A 24,553-nucleotide genomic window follows, 5' to 3' on the forward strand; every position below is an offset into this window, starting at 1 on the left:
ACAGCCGAAAACAGGATTTTCACCTCCAGAAAAAAGCTGGAGGTAAAACAGCCAATTTAGAACCCAACTCACGATGGGGCCAGCCCTTAAATTTGGCAGTAATACCGTTACCACCGCATTTAAGGGGTACAGCCCAACTCGTGATGAAGCCCTTATTTAGTGTTAAAGCCCTTTTCTAATGCACCAAATTTAAATTGATTATAGTAAAAGCGAGTTTTTACAGCACCAAAGTGAACTCAATGGCAGTGGATAATTAACTTTGGCAGAGAACAGAATGATGCTTATCTGGGTGGCAGAGACCAGGAAAACAAAAAGGAAATGGCACGGTAGAATGGATGCTCGCATTTTGACCACTTTATGGTTCTCTGCCACCTGGAACCTCTGTCAGCTGTCTTTTGAACTATGTTATCTGACATGTATGCCCTCATCCAGAACCCTTCATCAGAACAGCTCTGTGATGGGCAGGGGATGGCAACTCATGTGCTCCGATGAATGTGGTGGCAGATAACAAAAGATCTACTGTGTCAGGAAGTGGCTGGTCAGTCTGTGCCCCTTCTGAGCTCATTCTGGATGCTCTCATTTCTTTCCAGCTGTTTTCAAGCTCTTCACATGCACCAAATTGGAGGCACATTCTTTGAACACAGTGTTTGCTTATCTCAAAGGAGCCTAAAATCTCAAGTAGAGTGGTGCAATTCACTTGTTTTCCCTCCTTGACAATCAAAGATTTACTTCAGTACTTCCTAAAATGCAGTTTGATGACACATGTGTGTCATTTGTCCAATGCTCTTTTCACATCTTCCTCTTGAATATACATTTATGTTTTTTACATGTACGTATATTTAGATAGTTTTGCAGCAGGTCTGAATGTGTATTGGTATACCTATGGCTAAGTCTATTATATATGGGGAAAAAACACTCTATTATTCTAGGACCTTGTTATTTATAAATTTAAGATATTTGGGCAATTAACTATTTGGCAACAATTTTAATATGATCACAGTCCTCAGCAATTTCTACTACACATTCTCTATTGTAAGCTTAAATGTCAAACTCAAGAAATATGAGCAGATTTAAAAAGGAAAGATATGAGTCTGAAAAATTGAAATAAATCATTAAGAGAAACCATTATTCAATTAGAATACTCAATCCTTTTCCGAGAAACCCAGTGTGTTATCAGTGGTGTTGCATTCTGATATAGCACAACTGCCGACTTCTGTAGCAAACATAAAGGTCACACACACATCCACGAACAATGACACAATCATTGTTCAGTGTTTGCATTGGCTGGGCTGGAATAATCCAATAATTGATAGACGGAGACATCCTATTCTCTTATCGTGTGACTGTTGCCAGAGTCCTATAAGTAGCGGCTGGTCTGCTCTGAGTCATTAGAGACGGAGTTGAGTTCCTCCCGCTCCCAGCAACAGACACTGAGACTTTGCCGACTGCTCCATCGACATGAAGCTCCTACTCTTCTCTGCTTTGCTGGCCCTGGCAGCTGCCAATGTTATACACACTGGTAAGTCTTTTTTTGAGTGGACAAGAGAAATCCATTTTTAGATTTGAAGGTAGACTACCCAGAACTGAACTGTTTGGGATTCCCATAGTAATTAATATATTCAAACACATTAAAATGTGAACTCCCAGCTGTTCATGTATTATTTACCCCAGCAATTTGTATGTTGTCACTAAGATGTGTCCTGCGTTGCAGATGTGTTCCAGTGCGCTGGATCCACAGGCAGGATCACCATTTACACCTGCCGAAGGACTGGAGTCTATCTTTAATTATATAGAATTACACACAAATGAAGATGACTCCCCACTGCCTGGGGGTGCACATTTATATGTTGTCATGAACTCTCATTGATAATGATAATGGTAAAATCAATGAAACTGAAAGTGTACATTACAAAACTGGATAGAGCAGTAACTCAGCTGTTCGGGATAATCTTGCCCATCCTGGGTGTTGATGGCCCACTTCCCAAGTGGATAGGACAAAGTGAAGTATATGTCTTTAATGTTTTTAGCCTGGCTGGTGGGGCATTATCACTAGATATTTGCCAGGCGCACAGGGCTTTACGACTGTTCACAACCTGGTCCAAATATTCTGGGTGGAAAGGGTCTCTTTTGTGTGAGTACATGTGCCAGGTCCTCTGCGGGGCCCTACATAAGAGATTGCTGACATCTGGGTCCCTCATCAGTTTCCATTGCATAGAGCTTCTGTGCCCGGAGGCAGCAGGCAGGATAGGTTGGGTAAGTGTTGCCTATTTCAGAACTCACTCTCGTCACAGTGGTTTATGCAGTTTCACTGACCTCTGGTAATGGACATGGCTGGAGACATCCCAGCAGCTAAGCAATATGGCTTTGAACAATATATTGAATGAGAGATGTCTGATCCTGTAAGGTCAGACATTGAATGAATGAATACATGCTTGTAATATATAGAGCACCAATATAACCCAGAAGAGTACCAAAGACCTTCCATTGCAAGACAAGCCTTGAAAGACGTAGCTCTGCTTAGAGGCCAACAGTGAAAGAGATACATTTTGAATCAACCATTAGTTCATCCATTTTCTGAAGATCAAAGGGAAGTGCAGTCTATCGTTTCAACACGGGAACTGCATATGAACTGCCCGATGCAGTATTGAAGTCCATGCTTACAATATTCACTGCTCTTCATCATCAAAAAGACACTTTGTCGCCTTGTAGATCAGCCAATTATGAAATGGGCCTAAGGAATGAGTGTCTTGCATAGATCCTTAAGGAAACATTGGCCTTTAGAAACTCTGTAGATGGCTTTACACAAAAGATTTAGAATTCCCAGATATTCATTTTCCAGGGATTTATTTCTTTTGCGGTTTGGAGAGGGGGGTAGATAAATGACAACTGGAAAAGTGGCAGTAGGATAATATCTGTAGTTTGCAAAGTAAGCATGGCTTGGGCTGTGTGGGGAGGGGGATACATGATCAGAGCATGTAAACCTTCACTGTACTTTGCAAATGGAGTTGGGCAGATGGAGTTCCTCTCTCTCAAATATGCATGGGAACAAATCCAGCTTGAATGTTCACTTGAGATCTTCCTAGATGAAGATAAACGCTGTCAGGCAAGCAGTTGTCTACTGCAAACAGTAAACATAATTTCAACGTCTTCAATTTACCCTGAAGCTATCCACTCTCATCTCCAACTCTCATTCTCTGTTATCCATTGTGGAGGCTTAACTCTTCCAAAACAAAGCATATATTCCTCTTGGCTGCTACTCTCCCATATTTTCTCTTCTGTTTTTCTCCTTAACAAAGTATGAAACATTGCAACCAGGTGTTTTTCAGCCTCCCTCAACCTCCTCCCATTCCCATCACCGCTGCAGTGAAGGATGTCTCCCTATTCAGCTCCAGTCCTGCTTACTCATCCTTCTTCTGGTTAATAGATCTATTTTGGGATTGTTCTTTAACAAGAAAATTCTACATTTTTCCTAACCCTGCAATCTCTAGTACTGCTCGACCTCTCCATTACTATACCAACCACGTTCTGCATCACTACTTGCACTCCTTCCAGTCCATCACCCTACAGGCTCCCTCACTACTAGTTGAAAACACGTTTGCTATTCTGGACGTACCTACTTGTACAGTCCCCAGATTCAGCCCCTGATGATCTCATCACTGCTATTTTATTTTCCCAGGGCCTGACCATCTTCATTCCATCCCCCAACTGCAATTCCCATAAGCCCCTCTTTGTACAGGCAACCCCCAACCCACTTGCTCGCCTCCAGTTTCCCCTGACCACTGGCTCCCTCTTCTCACAGAGAGCATGCAATCAAATGGAGAAGGGACTATCCATTGGCAGCCATGGACATGGAGAAGGGACTTGGTGCTCAGGACATTACTGCTAATTAAAGCCGCCTCTAAACCATTATTGTTTAAGTAATGCCTGTAAAATATGTGTTTGCACATTTATATAAATGTCGTAAACATCAAACACTGCCAATTCCTCCTGCTCCCTGTCTGATGCTCCCACGTTCATATTCATCTTCATACCTGCACTCAGCTATAATAACATTTTAAAAACGAATGGTGTCCTCTTTTCCCCCCAGTCTCCAGTCCTATGTTGCTTTGCATCCTCAGGCCAAGGCTGGTGCCAGAATGTCAATTGTGACAATGCTGCCAAGCACATCATAATGAAATGCATGCATGCCGGCAAGAGGCATCCCCTTCTATTGTGACATGACTAGTGATTGTGATATGTGCTCTGCCCGGTGCATAGATGCTCACCTGCCAGTTTATAAGTGGATACAAAGAGTAGAAGTCAGTGAGTGCCTGGTCACATGATACATGTGTATTCCTTTGAAGCTGCTTCTAATGAGTTGCTTCCCAGCATTCATTCCATGTTTATTCCAGTGACCATCCCTAGAAAGGAATGCTGAACATGCGCTGCAATTGCCCCAGTGATCGATGATATGCCAAATGCCTTACCTTATGAGAACAGGTCACTACCAACCACACTGGAGACTCTGGCACTGGAATATTGACTGCTATAGGAGCGAGCAAGAGATGGTGGGCCACACCCTGAGGTGGGTGGTAATTCTGCACCTTTTCAGTAGAGTGACTATACCTTGATTACCATGCCACAGGTTTACTGCCAGATTCCAAGTGGGGTTACACCAGTGTTAACCCCCATTTCCCTGTTCCATAGTACTCCATTGGGATGGTGGGAGAGATACCAAGGGCGGGAATACTGTCTGCTCTGATTCCTATAATTTCTGGCATTTCATGGAGGAGCCTCCACTTTAAGGTCAAACTTGGAATTTGGTGGTGTAGTGAAAATGGCAGTGATTACCTTACTGGCACAAAATGACTCCTCCGTGAGCCCTGTGATTGGCTGATATGTGAATGTCATCCTTGGCCCATGCTATTTGGAATCTCAGGTATTATAACATGTCACTCCCCATTGGACAGTGAATTCAGTGTCACGCAAAGTAAGTTCTGAAGACCCAACCAAACACAATGCTGTTTATAGAGATTTTTCATCTACACAAAACGCAACCACACTATTTTGTACAGAATCTCAGCTGCACTTGGAACAGAGAGGACCTGGTCCATGAGAAAATCCTTATTATTTTGTCACTGATGTCTGTAATTATAAATACTCAATTCGCAAATGTACATTTCATTAACAATGAAAATATACTTTAGTGATGTGTATGATTACAATGTGACTTTTCACTGGAGCTGAGCCAGTAGGAGTTTTTTTTCTGTCTCAGGAATATTTGATTTACTTTTTATGTTTGATTACGCATATAAAGTCATAAATAATGGCATATTTAGTTGAGCAGCTCAGCAGTATTTTCAATCTGTAAATCTATTCAAGGGTCCTCTCAGGTCTTCTCCCTTTCCTCTTCTCCCCCAAGAAGCTCACTGTCTCTAGAGCTCTGGTTCTCTCTAGGCTTGGCTAATGCCACAACCTCTTTCTAAATCTCCCTGCCTCTACTCTCCGCCCTCTGTAACTCATCCAGAACAGGACTGCGAGACTTGTCATTGGCCTCATGCCCAGGGATCGTATCTCTCCAGGACTGAAACTCTGCACTGGCTCCCAGTGGCTGTGAGGATTAAGTTCAAGACCCCCTGCATTGTCCAAAAGGCCTTTTGGGGCCTGGGCACTCGGAACCTCCATAACTTCCTACTCAAGCTCTTCGCTCATCCACCTCCAACTCCCTCTGGGTCACTCGCTTCACCAAGCAACGGGTTGGGGGTAGATCTCTTTTTCGGCAGGTACCTCCCTCTGGAACAGCCTCCCTGCCTCTCTGAAACTCGAGGAAAATCATCTCCACTTCTGGAAGCCCCACAAGACCTTCCTCTTTGCTTCAGCCTTCTCTTTTCCACTCCCCTGCTGATTTCCTGTCTGATACTACACTGGTCACCTGGCTACCCTTTGATTTCAGGCCCAGGTCCCTACCCGCCCAGTTGCACACACGCACTGCCTCCCGGCAAACCCTTGCACTTGGGTCTGTATCTGTAACCCTACAGTCGCCCTACCTGAACTTTAGGACACCTGCTGTCTGCACTTAGCCTTGCACCTGCCATCTGTTGGCCACACTTCATGTTATTGTTTTGATCCCATGTACAGCACTGCCCCTTCCCCTTCCCCTGCCACTTTTCCCCTTCCGCCTCCCCTGCAGTTGTGCGGTCTCAATGTCACTTGGCCCAGTAAGATTGTTGTCTCTGTCCTTCATCTGTTCCCCCTTCCTTGCCTCATCACGCCTTGAAACACTTGTGTACAGGCGTATTATAAATGCCATATCACATCACATCATATCATATAGAAGACATTAAAAGGAGCCGCCACTGCCTTCAATCTGGCAAGCACAGTAGGGTAGAGGGTTAGGAATGGTGGGTATAGTCAACAGGTCACCATAACCACATGGCCCTGAGTCAATGCCCTACTTGTTCACCCTTTATGCCACCGCTGCTCACTGTCTTTCTGGGACATTTTTTTATTCTGATTCTTCTCTTCTTTCAGGACATCACAAGATGGAGAAACCAGACGGCCAAGTTCCTGCCGAGTCTGACAGTGGACGAGTCATCAAAGATGAAGGGCAAGGACCAAGGCCTAAACGCCAAGCCATCGAAGAAAGAATCCAAGACGAGACTGAAGAAGAATTAGTGGAAGAGAATGAGGAAGAGGAAGATGCAGAGCAAAGACCAAGAGAGAAACGACACGCCAGCGAAGAAAGCACAGAATCCAGCGAAGAAGAGGAGGATGGAGAGTCAGAGGCTGGAACTGGGGAGCAAGAGAAAGTCAGAGAAAGGAGGAGTGCAAAGGGGCAGGGTCAAGGGAAGGGGAAAGGTAAAGGAAAAGGGAAAGGAGAAGAGATGAGGAGTGAGAAAGGGAAAGAACATGCAAAAGACAATGAACATAAAGGAAAGGGGAAAGGAGAAGAGATGAGGAGTGAGAAAGGGAAAGAACATGCAAAAGACAATGAGCATAAAGGGAAGGGGAAAGGAGCTGGTAAAGGAAGAGAGAAAGGGAAAGGGCATGGGAAAGGAAAGGGCGAGATGGGAGGAGAAGTTAAGGGGAATTAGACTATAAGGGACAGGGAACATAGCATGCTGGCACACAGCTGGGTGTGGGAAACAGTAAGGGGAGGAGAGCAGAGATTAAGTAGCAATAGAAAAGGGATTTGGAATGAAAGTGAAACGACAAAGTCAATACTGCGTGTTCAAGGGTTAGGAAGATTATATTGCTAGACATTTCTAAAATTGATGTCTCTTATTCCACTGTTGGAAAGAATGTATCATGTTTGCCTTTAAACTCAGAAGTATAATAAAAATGATATTCAAAGACACATTGGAAATTCTCTGTTCAATGATTTGACATAGTAACCATTTTACAGTTCATTATGTTATTTTGCACTTGTGAGTGTGTAATTTAAGGTGTAATTTAAGGTGGTCAATCATTGGTCTAGAGTTGAACACCATGACCCCTTCACCAGGATATTTTGGAAACATATCAAACGAAATAAATACAGGAAGTGAGACAAGGAAAGGTGAGAGCGAAAAAGGGGGAATAGAAAAAGAAGAACGAAGAAAGAACGGATAGGAAGAAAGAGAGAAAGAAAGAGAAAGAAAGAAAGAAAGAATGAAAGAAAGAAAGAAAGAAAGAAAGAACGAAAGAAAGAAAGAAAGAAAGAAAGAAAGAAAGAAAGAAAGAAAGAAAGAAAGAAAGAAAGAAAGAAAGATTTAAAATAAATAATGGGTAAAACAATATATTATAAATTGCACATATGGCGGCAAACATGGATTTTAAGATATAGAGTGTTTGCATTCATGTACAGGTGCTTGTACCCTCTGCTCTGCATCTGATGTTCACTGATACATAGGGATGCTCACTGAGATCTCACTTAACATATATAACATGTTTGCCTATGAACAGCTGTTCACTACCCAAGTGGTGAACTGGCGCAAATGATTATGATGTGGTCTTGAAGACTGAAGGGCCTTAACTCACCAGGCAAAAGGGCCAGACCGCTGTGAGAACTGAAATGAGAATCTTTTCAGTTAGTTTGCATGCCCGACTCTTAGCTACCCACAACAGATAAGGGAACATTTTTCCTTGAAGCAATATTAACACTTATTACTTGCAGAGAACACCTAAGAAAGAGGGACACAAAGACACTTTAATGAAACTAAGTGCTATAAAATATATATGGTGGTTTCGATATATGTGGTTTTTGATATATTTCACCAAATCAAGACCAGAACCCCTTCCTGAAAAGCTGACCAAAGAACTGGAGGCTTTTCTGGGTGGAGAAGAAGTTGTTGCAGTGGATCTGAATTTAGCATGTAACCCTGAATAGGGCGGACTAAATAGAGATATTACCTCTAAGGTGAGCTGCATGCCTGACTCTCTGAAAGCAGCATTACATGGACTGGACAGGATGTATGGAGGACCACACACCCGGATGAAGTTAGTTGGGCGTTGCTTTCACACACATTAGGAAATCCTACTCTAGAATATCTGACGTTTTTACCACATTAAATAGGCTCCCAGCACACCTAGAGGAAAACATAGGGGTGGCGTGTGTCTCGCATCATGCTTCAGGAACATTTAGCCAGGGGATGGTAGACCAGAGGATGAAAGACAAAGATGGCGGCTGGAGGAGTATCTCCCAAAGGACTGAGGATGTAGAGTCTACACACAACAGGACATGGCCGGACACTATGATCATTGAATAGAGATATATTGAAGTCTGCCAGGAGGGACAGGCTAAAACTAGTGATTATGGAAGGATGGATTTAACTTGCCAAGGAGGGGAAAGAGGTAATACATATAATGGAAAAAAAGAGCAGAGGTAAGAATTAAGGGAGCCCTCCTGCAAGCCCCCAAAGTGATGGGCACGGAAATAGAGCAATAATGGCGTTGATAAGACAATTGAGGGAAAAACTGAATATGGATTTTAGCCCGGTCACAGAAGAGCAGATGGGACCTTTAAACTAAAAGGCAAATATAAGCATTAGGAGTGTTTCACTTGCTTGTACGCAGCAGAACACATAAACGCAAAAGAACACCAAGGACATTTACAAGACATAAACCTACCTATGTTGACAATGGAACAGTGCGATAGACTAGAGGGCTGAAGAGGAAGTCTTAAGTGCATCCAAATACACAGACCAAACTAATGTCGGGCCTGGTGACTTAACAGAGCAGATATACAAGGAATGTACTCACATACACATGTCTCGCTTGACTGTTATTTTTAATGTATTTCAAGAAACTGGGAATATTGTCCCCTAATGGAGGAGACTACTATTACACCCGCCCCTTAGCCTCTAAAGGCCTGAAGCAGTGGTCTTCAACACGGCTGCTCAATCTGGATGCACAGATCTTCATTGGAGGGCAGGCACGATAGGCTAGAAGCCACGCCTTTCCACACTTGCTAATCAGGTTCAGGCACGATTTATCAGGAACAGAAACACCTTTGATAACGTTAGAAGGAACCTTCATCTAGTATGTTAACCATGTTCTTCTTCTGATGAAGCACTTCTTTGTACATTCCATGTTCAAAAAGCTGTTGGCCTTTCCATCTGGAGGTTTCTATAACAGTTGCTTACTCGCATGAGAATAGGGAAAACATATGTACACATTGGAAATCACATGTAAACATGGCAAGGCAAGATGGTACATAGCTTGCCCTCACTATAGCTGCAGATGGGAAAGATTCAGGGTTCCCCCCCTCCTTTATTGCTTGCCAGTAAATGAAACCCTTTGCAGAACACATGAAGCAAAGGTACAACATTCAGGGGGTTAAGAGGGCATCACAGATTCACAAAATCAACATTTTGCAGATGATCTACTTTTGGCGCTTTCTGAAACTCAAACAACTTTTCCAGCTATAATCCATGAAATTGAAGACTTTAATGAGATGTGAATAAACTAGAAATGGAGCAATGCTTCTGCGCACAGAACTTGGTTAGTTTTCAAATCGGGTGTGTGGGGTACTCCTCAAAAAGTAATTGGTCAAGGTTCTGTTCTGGTTTCCAAATTTGCTATTTAATGTAAACACATAATGCACAGTTCCTCATAGACAGTGAGCTACTATTAGCCGTTAAAATTGCTTTAATAGGTCCAGATTCCTTATAAGTACTGTAATGCGTCCGCCTCTACACGTGTTTCAGCACATCATTTGTGGCTCATCAGGTGGGAAAAAAGAGCCTCTAATTACTTGATTTCAACAAAGCATCACAGTGGATTGATTTCATTAATAATTAGTGTTTCATCTACAATATAAAAAAACTAAAAAAGTTATCAAAAAAATTATAAAGTCTATTGTTTGTAGTTATTCATGCTGAAATAAATACTCCAACTCAGATAGTATACTGGTGCCCACTCACGTAGATGTGCTTGTGTTGTTATACACTTTAATGGGATACTGTGCTTGTGTGGTTACAAAACCCTATATGGATACATGCTATGTGTTAGATGACTTGTTGTGCAGGTCTAGAGATTAATTAGTAAATTAAGACTTAAAAAAAACAATAACGCCAAATCTGAAATGTTTAATCTGAATATCGTAAGAGAAGAAAGAGGGAGGCTGCAGGTTATCCGCAGCTGTTTTCATTCTGAGAGACTGATCTCAGAGACTGCATTCAGCCTCACCTGTGGTGCCTGTTGCTGCCTCAGTGCTATGACCTGTGTTCCATCTGGAAGACTCACCCCTTCCCTGAGATCCAGTTGGGTGTGGCAAGCCCTACCACTTCCTTCATCGGATTCCCTCCCCCTGTTACAGTGAACAGGAAATGTTAGGAACAGCATCTGTTGCAAAGCCACGGTGAAGCCACAGCCAAGTCACTGCTGGCTGCAGCGGTCTTTGGTGGTCTGGGGTGTCTATCCCCTTCCACAGCTTCTCTAACAGCAGTGACCTCTCTGCAGCTGTGTCTCTGACTATACCTTTACCTTCCAAGTTATTTGCCCGTGCTGCTCCCTCCCTTCCTTCTTCTTGTCCCTGCACCGTGGCGTCCCTCATCCATCCATTGAAGGTTGTTCTATATCATCGCCTGGCTTTCCACGCCTACTCCTTTTTTTTCAGTCCGCTCTTACTATTCAGCCTATTTTTCTCATTCATGTTTCTCTTTTTTCTCTTGTGCTTCCTCATCCATCTAACATGCCAGGCTTCCTGCATGTGCATTACTCTGCTCTGCCTTCTTTCTCTTTCCCCTTAACTGGTCATCATAACTCCTCCAATCTGCTTCTATCTCTTCCCTCCTTGATCCTGCCATCTCTATTGCCCTCTGGAATCCATGCTCTATATGCAATAGAGCACGTTCTATCCTGAATACATTTTTCTGATTAAATCGACAGTTCCTCTGTCTTATGGAATCCTGTCCTTCCCCCTCTAATATTACCCCTGTTGCTGCCTTGTCTACTTCGCTTTCCAAATGTACACTTTCCCCTCGCCCCATTGGTCCTGGTGGAGGTACAGGGATTATTACACACTCCTCTTGGCTACCACCTCCTCTCTTATGTTGATGTAGCGTCTCTTTCCTACCTCCATATTCTCGGACAACTCCTTACTGTTTGCTAAACTGCACCTGGTGTCATACATCATGCTTTATAAATACATTAACATAACATAACATCAAAAGAATTGGTGTATGAGATACTGGCTAGACCGACCACTAGCAAAGGAAGAATAACCTCACCTGTTTCGGGAAGCAAAAGTGGCAAAAATTAATGGCTTCCCAAAGCCCTGATGATGACCAGAGATCTTGTAAAGATTACAAAAATCAAACCTGATCACTTGCGAAAGTGATTGGCCCACCAGAGGTGGGGAGCAAAAAGACCAATGGTATGTGGTAGGATACACAGCGCAGGGGTTGCTGGGCTATAACAGTCCAAGTCAACCTAAAATGGATGAAAGGTGTTCAGGTTGTGTCAGGAGAGGAGTTGATGTACCGAGAGACAAGGTGGTGAAGAGTGGACCATGGAAAAGAGTGTTTACAAAACTATGGCAGTCATGGGAGTGAGTGCAGTTATGATATTGTGTGAGAGATAGAGTGTCACCATTTTAGAGTAGTGTTGCGAAGCATATGAACTGAAATAGGGAGAGACAGCAGTTCAAATGGCAGAGAAAAAGGAGAGAGTAAGTGTAGTGGGTCATCATGAATGCGAGCATGAGTGTATGAATAACTGTGTAGGTGTCAGAAAACATTGAGCCAAGAAGGTACAGACACAAGTGGTGATTTGAGTGGAGGAGTGGAGGTGGATGGTGAGGGGGAATAATATGATGTTATTTATAATGCGCTTAATACCCAGAGGTTTCTAAGTGCAGACCCAGGGATCGAACCCGTGTTTCTCAGTGTCGTCTTGTTTCCAAGGCGAGCACGTTGCCGCTGAGCTATCCTTCTAAGACTTCACAGAGAGGAGCAGAGTTGCCTAATTGGAGGGGGAGAGGAAATTAAAAAATATTGAGGATAGTAATGGTAGAGAGAGACAGTGATGAAGAGAGAGAGAGCGAGGGAGGAGAGAGTGGAGAGAATTTATGATGTCGACCATCAGGCAGAGCTGGACAATCCCTTGGTAAGTCCTGGAGGGAGTTAGTTAGAGAAGGCCACAGCCTTTATACTATCTGCATCACTCAAGCAAGACAGAGAAAGTCAGGGTTTCTTTTCCATAGTACCACATTAGGGGACATTGGGTGTTATGAAAGACTGGCTTATGGTGGAAGGGGCCCATGAGAAGATTGAGAGAGCCACAGGGTCCCAACTCGCCAGACTAACCCAAGTCTTCCCAAAATACGTGTCCGGGATCAAATAAAGACATTAAACTCCACTTCTTTTGCCTGTCTGTCTGTAAGGTCATCTGTGACAAGGGGGTGTTAAGGAAAATTCTCAAGAATGTGCTAATTTCGCTTAACTTTTGAGACCCCCAGCAATTTTGCTGGATTTCTAGGATTTTAATTTTTACCTGGAAAGAGTGTGAATCTTTTTCCCACTCTTTAATGTATTTTGAGGTGTGTTTTACTTTTGTGTTCTTTGGATATGGAGTTTTTAGACAAACTCCATAGGCATCATCCTTTTCTTGTGTGTCACACAGCACCTCCAGTGCAGTGGCACAGGGATGTCTTTCAGTCTTCCCAAGGTTTAAATACCTTCTCTGGGACGGACTGCCATCTCCCAGTGCATGTAAAGTTAAATTGACTTTGCTAGTCTTTTTAAATTCATAGACATAGCTCAAACTATCTTCCTATAGAGTGCTGGAGGGGTTGCCTAGCATCCCGTATGTTTAAACACTCATGTAACAAGCAAATGTTACCCATTCCTCTTTAAATGCCTGCTGGCAGTAGTTTTAGAACAAACTACCATGATTTTACCCGACCGCGAACACCGGTAGCTAAAAATCGGATCAGCCATATTTTTCAATATGGCGCCCAAGACCCCTCTGTAAAAACAGACTCCGGTCATCTTTTTTTGCTGTTTCTTTTCAGAAAGGTCCTTCTTGTGTTTAACTCTGCGCCCCAAACCTGGTTTGGTCCCTTTGTTCGTTGGCCATTGGCGGGCTTCAGTGCTGAAGCCCTCCCCTGGTGCCTGAGTGTCTGGGGTAGACAGGATGTGAGGGAGGTTCCCGAAACTCTGTGTGCTTAGTCTCCTCGGAGACCTTAATGCACTCTGGTGAGATTGGCTGGCTGACTGTCCTGTAGTAACCAGTGAGGCCTAGGACAGCTCTCACTTGGGTTTGAGTAGTAGGGGGGGTCCCAGTTTCGTACAGCTTGTACCTTGCTAGGCAATGGTCTGATTTCACCTCCTCCTACCTCATGTCCAAGGTAGACCACTTTACTCTGACCAATTCGACATTTACTTGCCTTTATGGTCAGATGGGCCTGCTCAGGAGCCTGCAAAACATATTCTAAGTGGTCAACACGTTATTTCCATGTAGGGCTGAACACTGCAATGTCATCCAAGTATGCCATGCAGAAGTCCTCCATCCCATTCAGAACTTGATTAACCATCATTTGGAATGTTGCAGGTGCATTCTTTAGTCCAAAAGGCATTGCCTTAAACTGGTAGAGACCTGCTGGGGTGGAGAATGCAGTTTTCTCCTTGGCATGTTCTGTCAGAGCTATTTCCCAATACCCTGAAGTGAGATCAAATGTACTGAGGTACTTGGCTGAACCAAGTTTGTTCACCAGTTTATCTGTCCTTGGTAAAGGATGGGCATCATTCTTTATGACTGCATTAAGAGCTCTATAGTCCACACAGAATCTCAACTCCTTGGATCCTGCCTTTGGCACTAGTACAACTGGACTAGACCATGTATGGGCAGATGGCTCTATTACCCTGAGATCGAGCAATTTGTTGACCTCTTCCTTTATGTGGGTTTTTACTTGATCTGACATCCTGTAACGTCTGCTCGTAACAGGTAAACAGTAACCAGTGAGAATATCATGCCGACCCCAAGGGGTCAAGCCTGGTGATAGTGAAAACAGGGAGGCAAACTGATTTAACAGAAACTTGCACTCCTCCTGTTGTTCCAGTGTCAGACTAGAAGAGTGATTGACTCCTTTTATCTTCTAACCTAAAGACTGTCCTCTGAGAAGGTCAGGTAGAGGTTCACTCTCCTCCTGAAGCTAGAAGCAAAGCTCCCACTCCTGATCTTGAGGCATGTGCTTTTAGAAAGACTCTGGGAGCCTCCTTAGGATTGCCTAAATCCACCAGATATTTTAACTCTCCAGGTTTGCCCACAACCTTGAAGGGTCCTATCCATTTGTCCTGTAAGGCCCTCTGCCTTGTAGGTACCATAACTAAAACTTGCTGGTCTTGAGTATATTCAACAGTGTTGGCCTTCTGGTCATGCCAATGCTTCACCAGAGCCTGACCTGCTTTTAAGTTATCTGATGCTTCTGCCATCATGTGTGGCATTCTCCTCCAGAGACCTATCACATAGTCAGTGACTCTCACTGGCTTGGGGGAAGGAGCACTCTCCAACCCCTCCTTAATTAGGGCCAAGGGACCTCTAACTGGATGGCCATAGAGAAGCTCAAAGGGACTAAATCCAACTCCCTCCTGAGGGACTTCTCTATAAGCAAATAGAAGGCATGGCAGTAGAAGGTCCCACTTTCTCCTAAGGGGTTCCTCTAAAGCACCTATCATGCTCTTCATTGTACGGTTAAACCTCTCCACCAATCCATTTGTCTGTGGATGGTAGGCAGTTGAGAACTTGTAAGTCACTCCACAGTTTTTCCACATGGCCTGCATGTAGTGGGACGTAAAATTGGATCCCCTGTCAGAGATGACTTCCTTAGGAAAACCTACCCTGGTAAAAATACCAGGTAGGGCCATAGCAACAGCCTGAGCTGTAACAGTCCTCAAAGGTATTGCTTTAGGATACCTAGTAGAATGGTCTACTACAACCAGGATGACCCTGTTACCTGAAGAAGTTGGAGGGTCTAAGGGACCAACAATGTTGATTCCTACCCTCTCAAAAGGGACTCCCACCACTGGGAGAGGCACCAAGGGTGCCACATTCTTGGCTTCACTCTTGCCAGATGTCTGACAAGTGTGACAGCTCCTACAGAATTTATCTACATCAGACCCCAACTTAGGACTGTAGAAATAAAGAGAACACCTTTCCTTAGTCTTCTTGAAACTCAAATGACCAGCCAAAGGAATCTCATGGGCTAACTGCAGGAACTGTTGTCTGCTTTCCAGAGGCACTACATGTCTTATGTAGCCCCTGGGATAGACTCAGTTGATTCACTGTAGAAGAAGCCATCTTTTCAGTATAACCTATGCTTCCCTGGCTCTTGCCCTTCCAGCTGAGAAGCTGCCTGCTGGTGAAGACCTTCACGAGTAGGACACTCTCTTTGACCTCTGATGAAGTCTGCCCTGCAGGGTCCACCTTCTGCCAGTAAAGACTTCAGCTCAGGATGGTCTGCAGGATCCAGATCTCCAACAGGATTAAGTTCCTCTTCCAGCTCTGATTCCTCAGCAGCTGATTCAACCGACTGGGTTGTTCCTCCCACTCAGCCTCAGCTGGTGGAGGAGTCACAGGTGTGATTTTGGAAAGTCCTCTCTGGGATGTCCTTGTAGGTAGCACAGGAGTGCTGGCTTACTTCTTCTTTGAGGTTTTAGGTTTTCCCTTTTCCTCCTTTTTATTAGAAATGGCAGTCAATAGGTACTATGGACTGGGGGTTATAGTTTCAGATATACTTTCCCATTGAGGGCCTCTTAATGTATTCTCTCTTGCCTTGCTTGTCTGCTCCTGTTTCCTTTTGCTGGGAGGCCTGGGGGTGCTTGATACAACTCCAACAGTTTTTGCATCATTCCTCAACAGGACTCTCCCAGGTGCTTCACTCTGCACACTAACAGATATCTTGACAGTCATGTCATTGCACTGGATGAGAGCTGTTAACTGTGGACACATTTGGCCAGGGCCTCCAGCAAGCTTAGTGAGGTATTTGGGTGCCTTAGCAACATCCTCTACCTTGAAAAAAGATTCATCCACTACAGAAATGCTGGCCCCAGTGTCTCTGATGGCAGGGGTCTCGTGACCATTTACAAGAACACTGTCTTTGTAATACTCTTTAGTATTGTATGAGATGGAATTGTAGACATCTAAGGTCTGTTGTTCCCACAGACCCAGGGACACTAAATAAACATTGGCTGAGACATTTGTGGGTTCCTCAACTAGTAGGTGAACGTTTCCACTTGGCATTTGTACTTCTTCCTCTGGGGAGAAGGCTAAGGAGACAGTGTGGATCCCTGAAGGTTTACCCTTACATCTGGTATCCCCTTTCACATGGTCAGTTGACCCACAAGCACAACATTTACCAAATGTCTTTATGAATGGGGGGTTTGGTCTGACCTCCCTCTGGTTTAGCACCAGAGGTTTCACTAGCCTTATTCGGTTTCCCAGGGGGCTTACCCTTCTTATGTTTGGTGCCCTCTTTTGGATTGGAGGTATTGGAATCCTCTTTTGTTATCTTTCTTGTGCTGCTTTCGATCATCCTTCTTCTGAGTTGCCCCAGACTCCTTGTGAATTGGCAACCCACAAGTCATCAGCCTTTGCTAACTTCTTGGGATCAATTTCCTTAGAGTCAGCCAAGTGCTACCTCAGCGCAGGAGAGAAGGCATCATAGATAGATCCAACATAAACAGATTTCTCATACCTTCATAAGTGTTAACTCTGTAACCCTTAACCCAACCATCTAAGTTTTTCAAACATTCACACGCCCAGGTAGCCTAAGGGGTACCATCATGATTTTTGAGGGTTCTAAACCTCTTAAGATTCTGCAAAGGAGTTTTCCCAAACCTAGCTATCAAAGCTAGTTTCACACTTTCATACTACATCCTGTCTACTTCTCCCATCTCCATTACAACAACAGATGCAACTGGGGGTAGCCTAGTCAAAAGCCAAGGAATCAGCTGATTCCCTGTAATTTCCTGAATCCCATTGTTATATTCAAAAGTTGCCAACCAATGCAAAATATCAAGCTTAACCTCATACATACTTACTGCATCTTTGGGCATGTGAGGCCTCTTAGGACTCGAAGACCTAGAATACTCTGGGAGAGAAGCATTCTCAAGAGACAATTTCTTCATTTTAAGAGCATGTTGTAATTCCATTTCCCTTAGTTTAAGTTCTTGATGTTTACTTTCAGTTTGGGCTTGGATTCTTTTGAATTCTAACTCAAGTCTCATCTTCTCAAGCGAGACAAACTCTGGACTCAGTATTGGACCTGGTAGGGCCCCTGTGGCAAATGATTCAGGCCTAAGAGCAGGTAGAGTTAAAGTAGGGCCTACATTTTGAGACTCTTCTGTCTCTTCTAACTCATCAATAACATTTGAGTTGGACTCTGAAACATCATCATCCTCATCCTCATTTTCCACATTTTCATCTGAAGTAGGTAGAGCAGACCTATTTCTTTGACTGTGACATTCCAACAGCGTTTCTATCAATTCATTCTTTTTGCCTTTAACAGTGAGGTTCCTAGCTTTACTCAGTTCTCTCAGTTCATCAACTGTTAGAATGAATAGGATCTCCTGTCTGTAGCTTTCCAGTTTGTGGACTTTAAAGCACTCACACCTTAAAACCGACGGTTAGCCAAGCTTGTGGCTTCTTCCCTGGGCAGTGCAGGAACCTCCCGACGTCCTCCTTCTTGTCCCCATGACTGAAGCTCAGGAACAGCGAGATATGCAGGAACTGGCAGGAACAACTGCCTCAGCTACAGTTTTTCTTCATCCATAAGGTACTGTGCAAACGCGGTGTGGAAATCCTTTCTGCTGCAGTGAAAGTTTGTGAAACTTTCCCAACTTTGGAGTCTTGTTCGCTCCTATACCGACATATAACTCTTTTTCTGGCAAACTACTTCTAAGAACATTAGCAAAGACTTAACCGTTTACTACCAGAACTGTGCTATCATATCCAAGACAATGAGCCATTGACTTTGACCCAGGCCTATTGAATTAAATTGTCTCTTGTAGTGAACTGAAACTATTTGCCCTGCCTCTGAAAGTAGTTGTGTTTTGATTCTTATAACCTTTGTCTTTCTACCCCTTTTGAAAGTTACTGAAGTGTCATTTTGCTTCCATTTCAGGGGAGCCTAATTCGTTCAGAAATGTATTGGTTGTGTACTGTAGTGTGTTATAGTCTGATATTGAGCTGCTTCTTACTAGTGGAATGTTTTCTAACTAAATGTGTAAATAAATGTATATTCTTTTACCAAGAAACCTTGGGTAAGAGTTTGTTAGAACTACTGTGATTGCAAGTCCTTTGTGTAACATCTTGTACTGCTCACATCCCTCTTTAGATAAGTCTGGCTGCTCAGCCACTGCTACCACATAACTGTGTAGTACAGGCTTGTACCAAAGGTGAGATTGTGCTTACACCTGTAGTCTTAATTGTGTGTAGCGCTCCCAAATGGTACTGCATGTAATTCTGCCTAACAGGGGGAGAAACACATGGCTTCAAAAAGACACTACTGCACAAATGATCAAAACAAACACAAAACACTCCTCTAAATTCATCAAATGTATAAATAAACTTCCACACTCTCTCTAAGTGTTAGCCCACCGTGTCTACCAGCTTCCCTCCCAGCCTATCAAACCCACAAAGGAACAGGAATCGAGCAAGGCCTTTTATAGGGGAACACATTTCCTTTGGAGTTTCTTGGCCTCTGATTGGAGGTACAAACTTTAGCAAAGACAAATAAATCACCTGAGAGGGCACTTATCGGCTTCCTGATATGATATCATATGATATGATCATTCATTTATAACGCGCCTGTTCACAAGCGTTTCTAGGCACAAACGTGATGAATAAACCTGTCATTCATCAAAAGATCCACCACTTCAGTTGGAGCTGAATCCTTCAGTGAGACCCTTATAGTACGCCTGAAACCCTTAGGTAGCTGGGCACACAGCATATCAAGAATACTTAAAGCATGGTTACAGTTTGCTTAGTTACAGATAGCTTAGTTACATACATTATATACAGTATATACATTATGTACATTTGTTTACATGTAGGTAAGGACAGGTGCATAGGATCTTTGTTGACACAGTTACACAGTAACAGGAGTTACTAGATAGGAAGAGGAAAGGGCATAAGGGAGGCATCATGGGTCTAGAGGTCATTGTGTCGTAGCCAGGTGCGGGTATTATGTCTAAAGCTGTTGTACGGCTGGTCCCTTCTTAGCTCAACTGGTAATGCATTCCAATGCTGAGCTGCTTGTACAGGAAAGCTGTTGCCTCCTTTTTTTTTAGACGGAATCTGGGTATTTGGAGGCAAAGGAGTTGGCTGTCCTGATTGGCCGTACAGAATATTTTCTTATTATTCTTTCCTTAAGGTATGGAGGGGCTGCATTGTTTAGACATTTGAAAGTTAATGCAACGATTTTAAGGAGGATCCTATCGCTGATTTGTAGCCAGTTGTAGTTTCTCCTACAATTCGAGATGTGGTCTCTGGTAGGGAAGTTCAGGGCCGATCTGAGCACATTGTTTTGCAGAGTTTTTTAGTTTATTGATGATGTATCTATTTGTTCCTGTATACAGTGCATTGCAGTAGTCCAATTTTGATAGGATGAGGGCGTTGGCTAGAATAAAGCAGCTTGCTAGTGAAAGGAAGGGTCTGCATGCTTTAATAAGTTTGCCAGTGTAGGCGGTGGATGAGGCCAGGGAGATAAACATTTCTTTAGGGATAGCGTGGGATCCAGATAGAAGCCAATGGTCTTCACTTCTTTGGAGACTCAGATTATATTGCTATCGATATTGAAGGCGCTATAGTTAGTATCAAGTTTTTTTAGGTTGTTGGGTGAGCCTAGGATAAGGATCTCTGTTTTTTTGTCATTCAGGCAGAGGTCATGGGTTGACACCATGCCTGAATGAGGATGTAAATCTCGTTTACTAAAGCTGTATCCGCAGAGAAATTGCCAGAGAGGGGAATGAGGATCTGGGTGTCATCTGCAAAATTTGTGTAGGTAACACCCAGTCTGTCCAATTTGTCGAATAAAGGCTTAGTAAAGATATTGTACATAGTTGGCGAGACACATGAGCCCTGGAGAACTCCACATGTTGTTTGATTGGGTTTGCTGAGTCTAGGGTAGAGGTAACTCACATGCTTCTATTGTCGAGAATAGATTGGACCCAGGCTATGGCTTCACTTAAGAAGTGGGCGGCCGAAGCTAAGTGTTTGCAAAGTACTGCGTGGTCCACTAAGCCGAATGCAGCCAACAGATCAAGGAGGAGTAGCACAGCTGTGTTTCCTTTGTCATTGAGCTCGTCAATTTGGGCTTTGAGATCTATAAGTGCAGTCTCTGTGCCGTGCTGACATCGGAACCCATATGGTCGAGTGCCTAAAAGTTGGTTGGTCTCAAGGTACTCTTGGATTTGAAGATAGGCCACTCTGTCAATTATCTTCAGGAGGAATGGGACTGTTGTGATGGGCCTATAGTTAGCGGGGATGGAAGGATCTAGGGTTTATTTTTTAAGCAGGGGTAGAACCCAGGATTCTTTTAAACTACTTGGGACAGTAAATGAAAAGGAGGCGTTGATGAGTTTAGGAACAAAGGGAGCAAGGTCTCTAGCTGCATCCTTCATTATTTGGGCTGGGCAGTAGCCACCTTTGCAATTAGATGGTTTTAGTGAGGCAATGATTTTTTCAGTTTCGTGAATGGAGACTTTAGAGAATTTGAAAGGTGCTACGTTGGGTTTGTTCATGGGAATGGAGATGTTGGAGTTTCACTGAGTGGAAACAAGGCCTTTTTTTTTCAATTTTAGATTGTAATGTTTTTATTTTGTTTGCAAGGGCATTTTGGATATTAGTACACCATTGCTTGTCTTTGGGTACGTTATCCGGTGGAGGTATGGGAGATTCTAGTTCTCACAGGATGACAAATAGTTCCTTTGTGTTGGAGCATGCTTTGGAAATTCTTTCATTATAAACTTCTTTTTTAGTTTGGATGATTGCTTTCTTATAGTTGGTAGCACAGAGTTTGAATTTTAGTTTATTTTCTACCATAGGGGAATGTCGCTATATAGTTTCTAACTTCCTTTTTTCAATTCTCAGTTCTTTTAGGTAGGGGGTGAACCAAGTGTTGAGGTGGGTCTGTTGTTTGCTTTTGCAGTTCTTGAGTGGGGCAATGGTGTCTATGCCTTTGGCCATAGTATCGTTATAGAAGTCCACCATTGTGTCAGGGTCGGAGTTGCTTGGTATGGCATTAATTACTGGGAGGAGAAGAGGTAGGATGTTGTCAGGGGTGATGTTTTTCCTTGATCTGGTAGGGATAGATGGTACCATAGTTTTTTTCTTTATTGGCTACCTTGTTGAGTATTAAGCTGAAATCAATAAGGAAGTGGTCAGTCCAAGGAGGGGGTGTAATTTTGGTGATCGTGGTGGGGCAGTTAGAGGTGGCAACCCAGTCTAATATCCTCCCTTTGTCGTGGGTAGGGGTGAGAACTTTTTGGGTGAGGCCATGTTCGTCAAGCATAGTGGTTTTTGCTTGCACTTGTTTGTCATCCGGGTCATTAAGCCCTAAATTGAGGTCGCCAAGGATCATTATCTGGGATGACTTTTTTGTATTGCTAGCTAAGGGGCTAGATAACTCCTCTTTGAACGAGCCTAGGGGCCCTGGTGGCCTATATATGAGATAGATAGTGTGTGACATGGGGATATGGGCAGTTTCACTGACAGTAGTTCACAGGATTTTAGTGGGGGCAGCATCGATAGCCTTAAATCCAAATTGGATTTGGCAATGATGGCTAAGCCACTTCCTCTGGCGTTGGGGCGGTCCAATCTTAATAGTTGGTACTCTTTAGGTATCGCTAGGGAGAGTGCTGGACCTGCTGCGTCATGTAGCCAGGTTTCTGTGACTGCTAGAAGGTCGAGGTTATCTGATGTTAGGATATCAGCTATTTCGGTGGCATGGGCCACAACGGATCTAGCATTGATCAGTGCACCCGCTATTGTAGTTGTTTTGGGTAGGCTTTTGGTTTTTGAAATTACCGGGGTGGGTTCTTTCATTATGGCAACAGCAGATACTTGTGGGTATGCTTGCATTTTGTTCCTAGTAGGGTTTTTAGGGTTAGTACGCGGGTTTAAGTGAGTGTTGCTGGGAAGCTTAGGTCCGTAGAAGGAGGAGAGTCTAGCACGAAGCCTAGTATTTCTATATAAAGTAGGGCAGGGTGCATATTTATTTTGGTCCGTGGTTACCAGTATTACTTGTAGCAGCAGCAAGGAGGCGGATATCAACAGTGTTGTACTGACATGCATTCTGCGACGGTTAATGATGATTCGCAGTGTGCTACGAAGTACAAATCAATAGGCTGAGGGCACCGGTATACAGTGAGGCTAAGAGCAATGGGCAATTCAATGGGCAAAGAACACAAGTTCACAGTGGGCTAATGCAATGGGCAATTCAATGGGCTAAGGGCACAAGTTCACAGTGGGCTAAAGCATTGGGCAATTCAATGGGCTAAGAGCACAAGTTCACAGTGGTCTAATGCAATGGGCAATTCAATGGGCTGAGGGCACAAGTTCACAGTGGGCTAAAGCATTGGGCAATTCAATGGGCTAAGAACACAAGTTCATAGCGGGCTAACACACTGGGCAATTCAATGGGCTAAGAGCACAAGTTCACAGTGGGCTAAAGCATTGGCAATTCAATGGGCTGAGGGCACAAGTTCACAGTGGTCTAATGCAATGGGCAATTCAATGGGCTGAGGGCACAAGTTCACAGTGGGCTAACGCACTGAGCAATTCAATGGGCTAAGAGCACACGTTCACAGTGATGTAATGCAATGGGCAATTCAATGGGCTGAGGGCACAAGTTCACAGTGGGCTAAAGCATTGGGCAATTCAATGGGCTGAGGGCACAAGTTCACAGTGGGCTAAAGCATTGGGCAATTCAATGGGCTGAGGGCACAAATTCACAGTGGTCTAATGCAATGGGCAATTCAATGGGCTGAGGGCACAAGTTCACAGTGGGCTAAAGCATTGGCAATTCAATGGGCTGAGGGCACAAGTTCACAGTGGTCTAATGCAATGGGCAATTCAATGGGCTGAGGGCACAAGTTCACAGTGGGCTAACGCACTGAGCAATTCAATGGGCTAAGAGCACACGTTCACAGTGATGTAATGCAATGGGCAATTCAATGGGCTGAGGGCACAAGTTCACAGTGGGCTAAAGCATTGGGCAATTCAATGGGCTGAGGGCACAAGTTCACAGTGGGCTAAAGCATTGGGCAATTCAATGGGCTGAGGGCCCAAATTCACAGTGGGCTAAAGCATTGGGCAGTATGATAGGCTCAAGCTCAAATTCACACTAGGCTGAAAGCATTGGGCAATACAGTAGGCTAAAAGCACAAATTCACAGTGGGCTAAAGCAGTGGGCAGTACAAAGGCTAAAAGCATAAATTCACAGTGGGCTAGCATGCATGTGGGCTAGTGGTGCCCATACGGTTACTGTGGATATTAGCATGATAGTTACTCCAGATGGGAAGTGGTGCTAATAGGGACAGTGGGGGTTTGGCGCATTCAGCAATATAGGGTCGGAGTATCAGTGAGGTGAGGCAGCCGCTTGCTGCATGTAACTCAGCGCTTTCAACTAGTAGCTCCACATGTGAAGTGCGCTTTAAGAATCAACTAAGACAGGACCAAAGAAGGTGTAAACGTGAGGCACAGTCACAACAAGTAAGAGGGAGCAAAGGTTGCAGACTGAAGTGTAGGCACCATTGTAGGTAAGTACTGTACGGTGCAGTCTTTGGCAGTGGATTCAGGCCTGGACTGACCCACCGGGAAACCAGGAGTTTCCCGGAGGGCCTTGACACATGGGGCCTCTTTTCTTGGGGGAAGGATACATAGATGAAGATGATGCATGTATGGGCCTGCGCAGCTGCCGTGCGTAATAACTTTACTGAAATGACTCTTTCTCTGTGAGACTGGGAGTCATTGTTCGTTCGTTTGTGTACATAACCTCCTTGTTGTGACTGGGGGTTTAGGGGGAGGGGGAACATGAGATCCAGATCCAGCCTAGGTGTGGCTCGCACTGCATTCTGCCCGCGGTTTTGGG

The 24,553-nt window shown here is 44.0% G+C and overlaps 1 protein-coding gene across 1 annotated transcript in view; it reads left to right on the top strand.

Moving 5' to 3' along the window:
• The first annotated feature begins 1,458 nt into the window (after positions 1-1,458).
• The window catches only part of LOC138562539 (high mobility group nucleosome-binding domain-containing protein 5-like), a 74,251-nt gene continuing 51,156 nt past the window's right edge, over positions 1,459-24,553 (top strand). The window contains exons 1-2 of the mRNA XM_069642781.1: positions 1,459-1,519; positions 6,511-6,999. Of these exons, the coding sequence (XP_069498882.1) occupies positions 1,459-1,519; positions 6,511-6,999 (550 nt within the window). The remainder of the gene's footprint in view (positions 1,520-6,510; positions 7,000-24,553) is intronic.

The sequence above is a fragment of the Ambystoma mexicanum genome, unplaced genomic scaffold (assembly GCF_040938575.1).
Source record: "Ambystoma mexicanum isolate Mex_15411 unplaced genomic scaffold, UKY_AmexF1_1 Mex_scaf63, whole genome shotgun sequence".
NCBI classification, from domain to species: Eukaryota; Metazoa; Chordata; class Amphibia; order Caudata; family Ambystomatidae; genus Ambystoma; species Ambystoma mexicanum.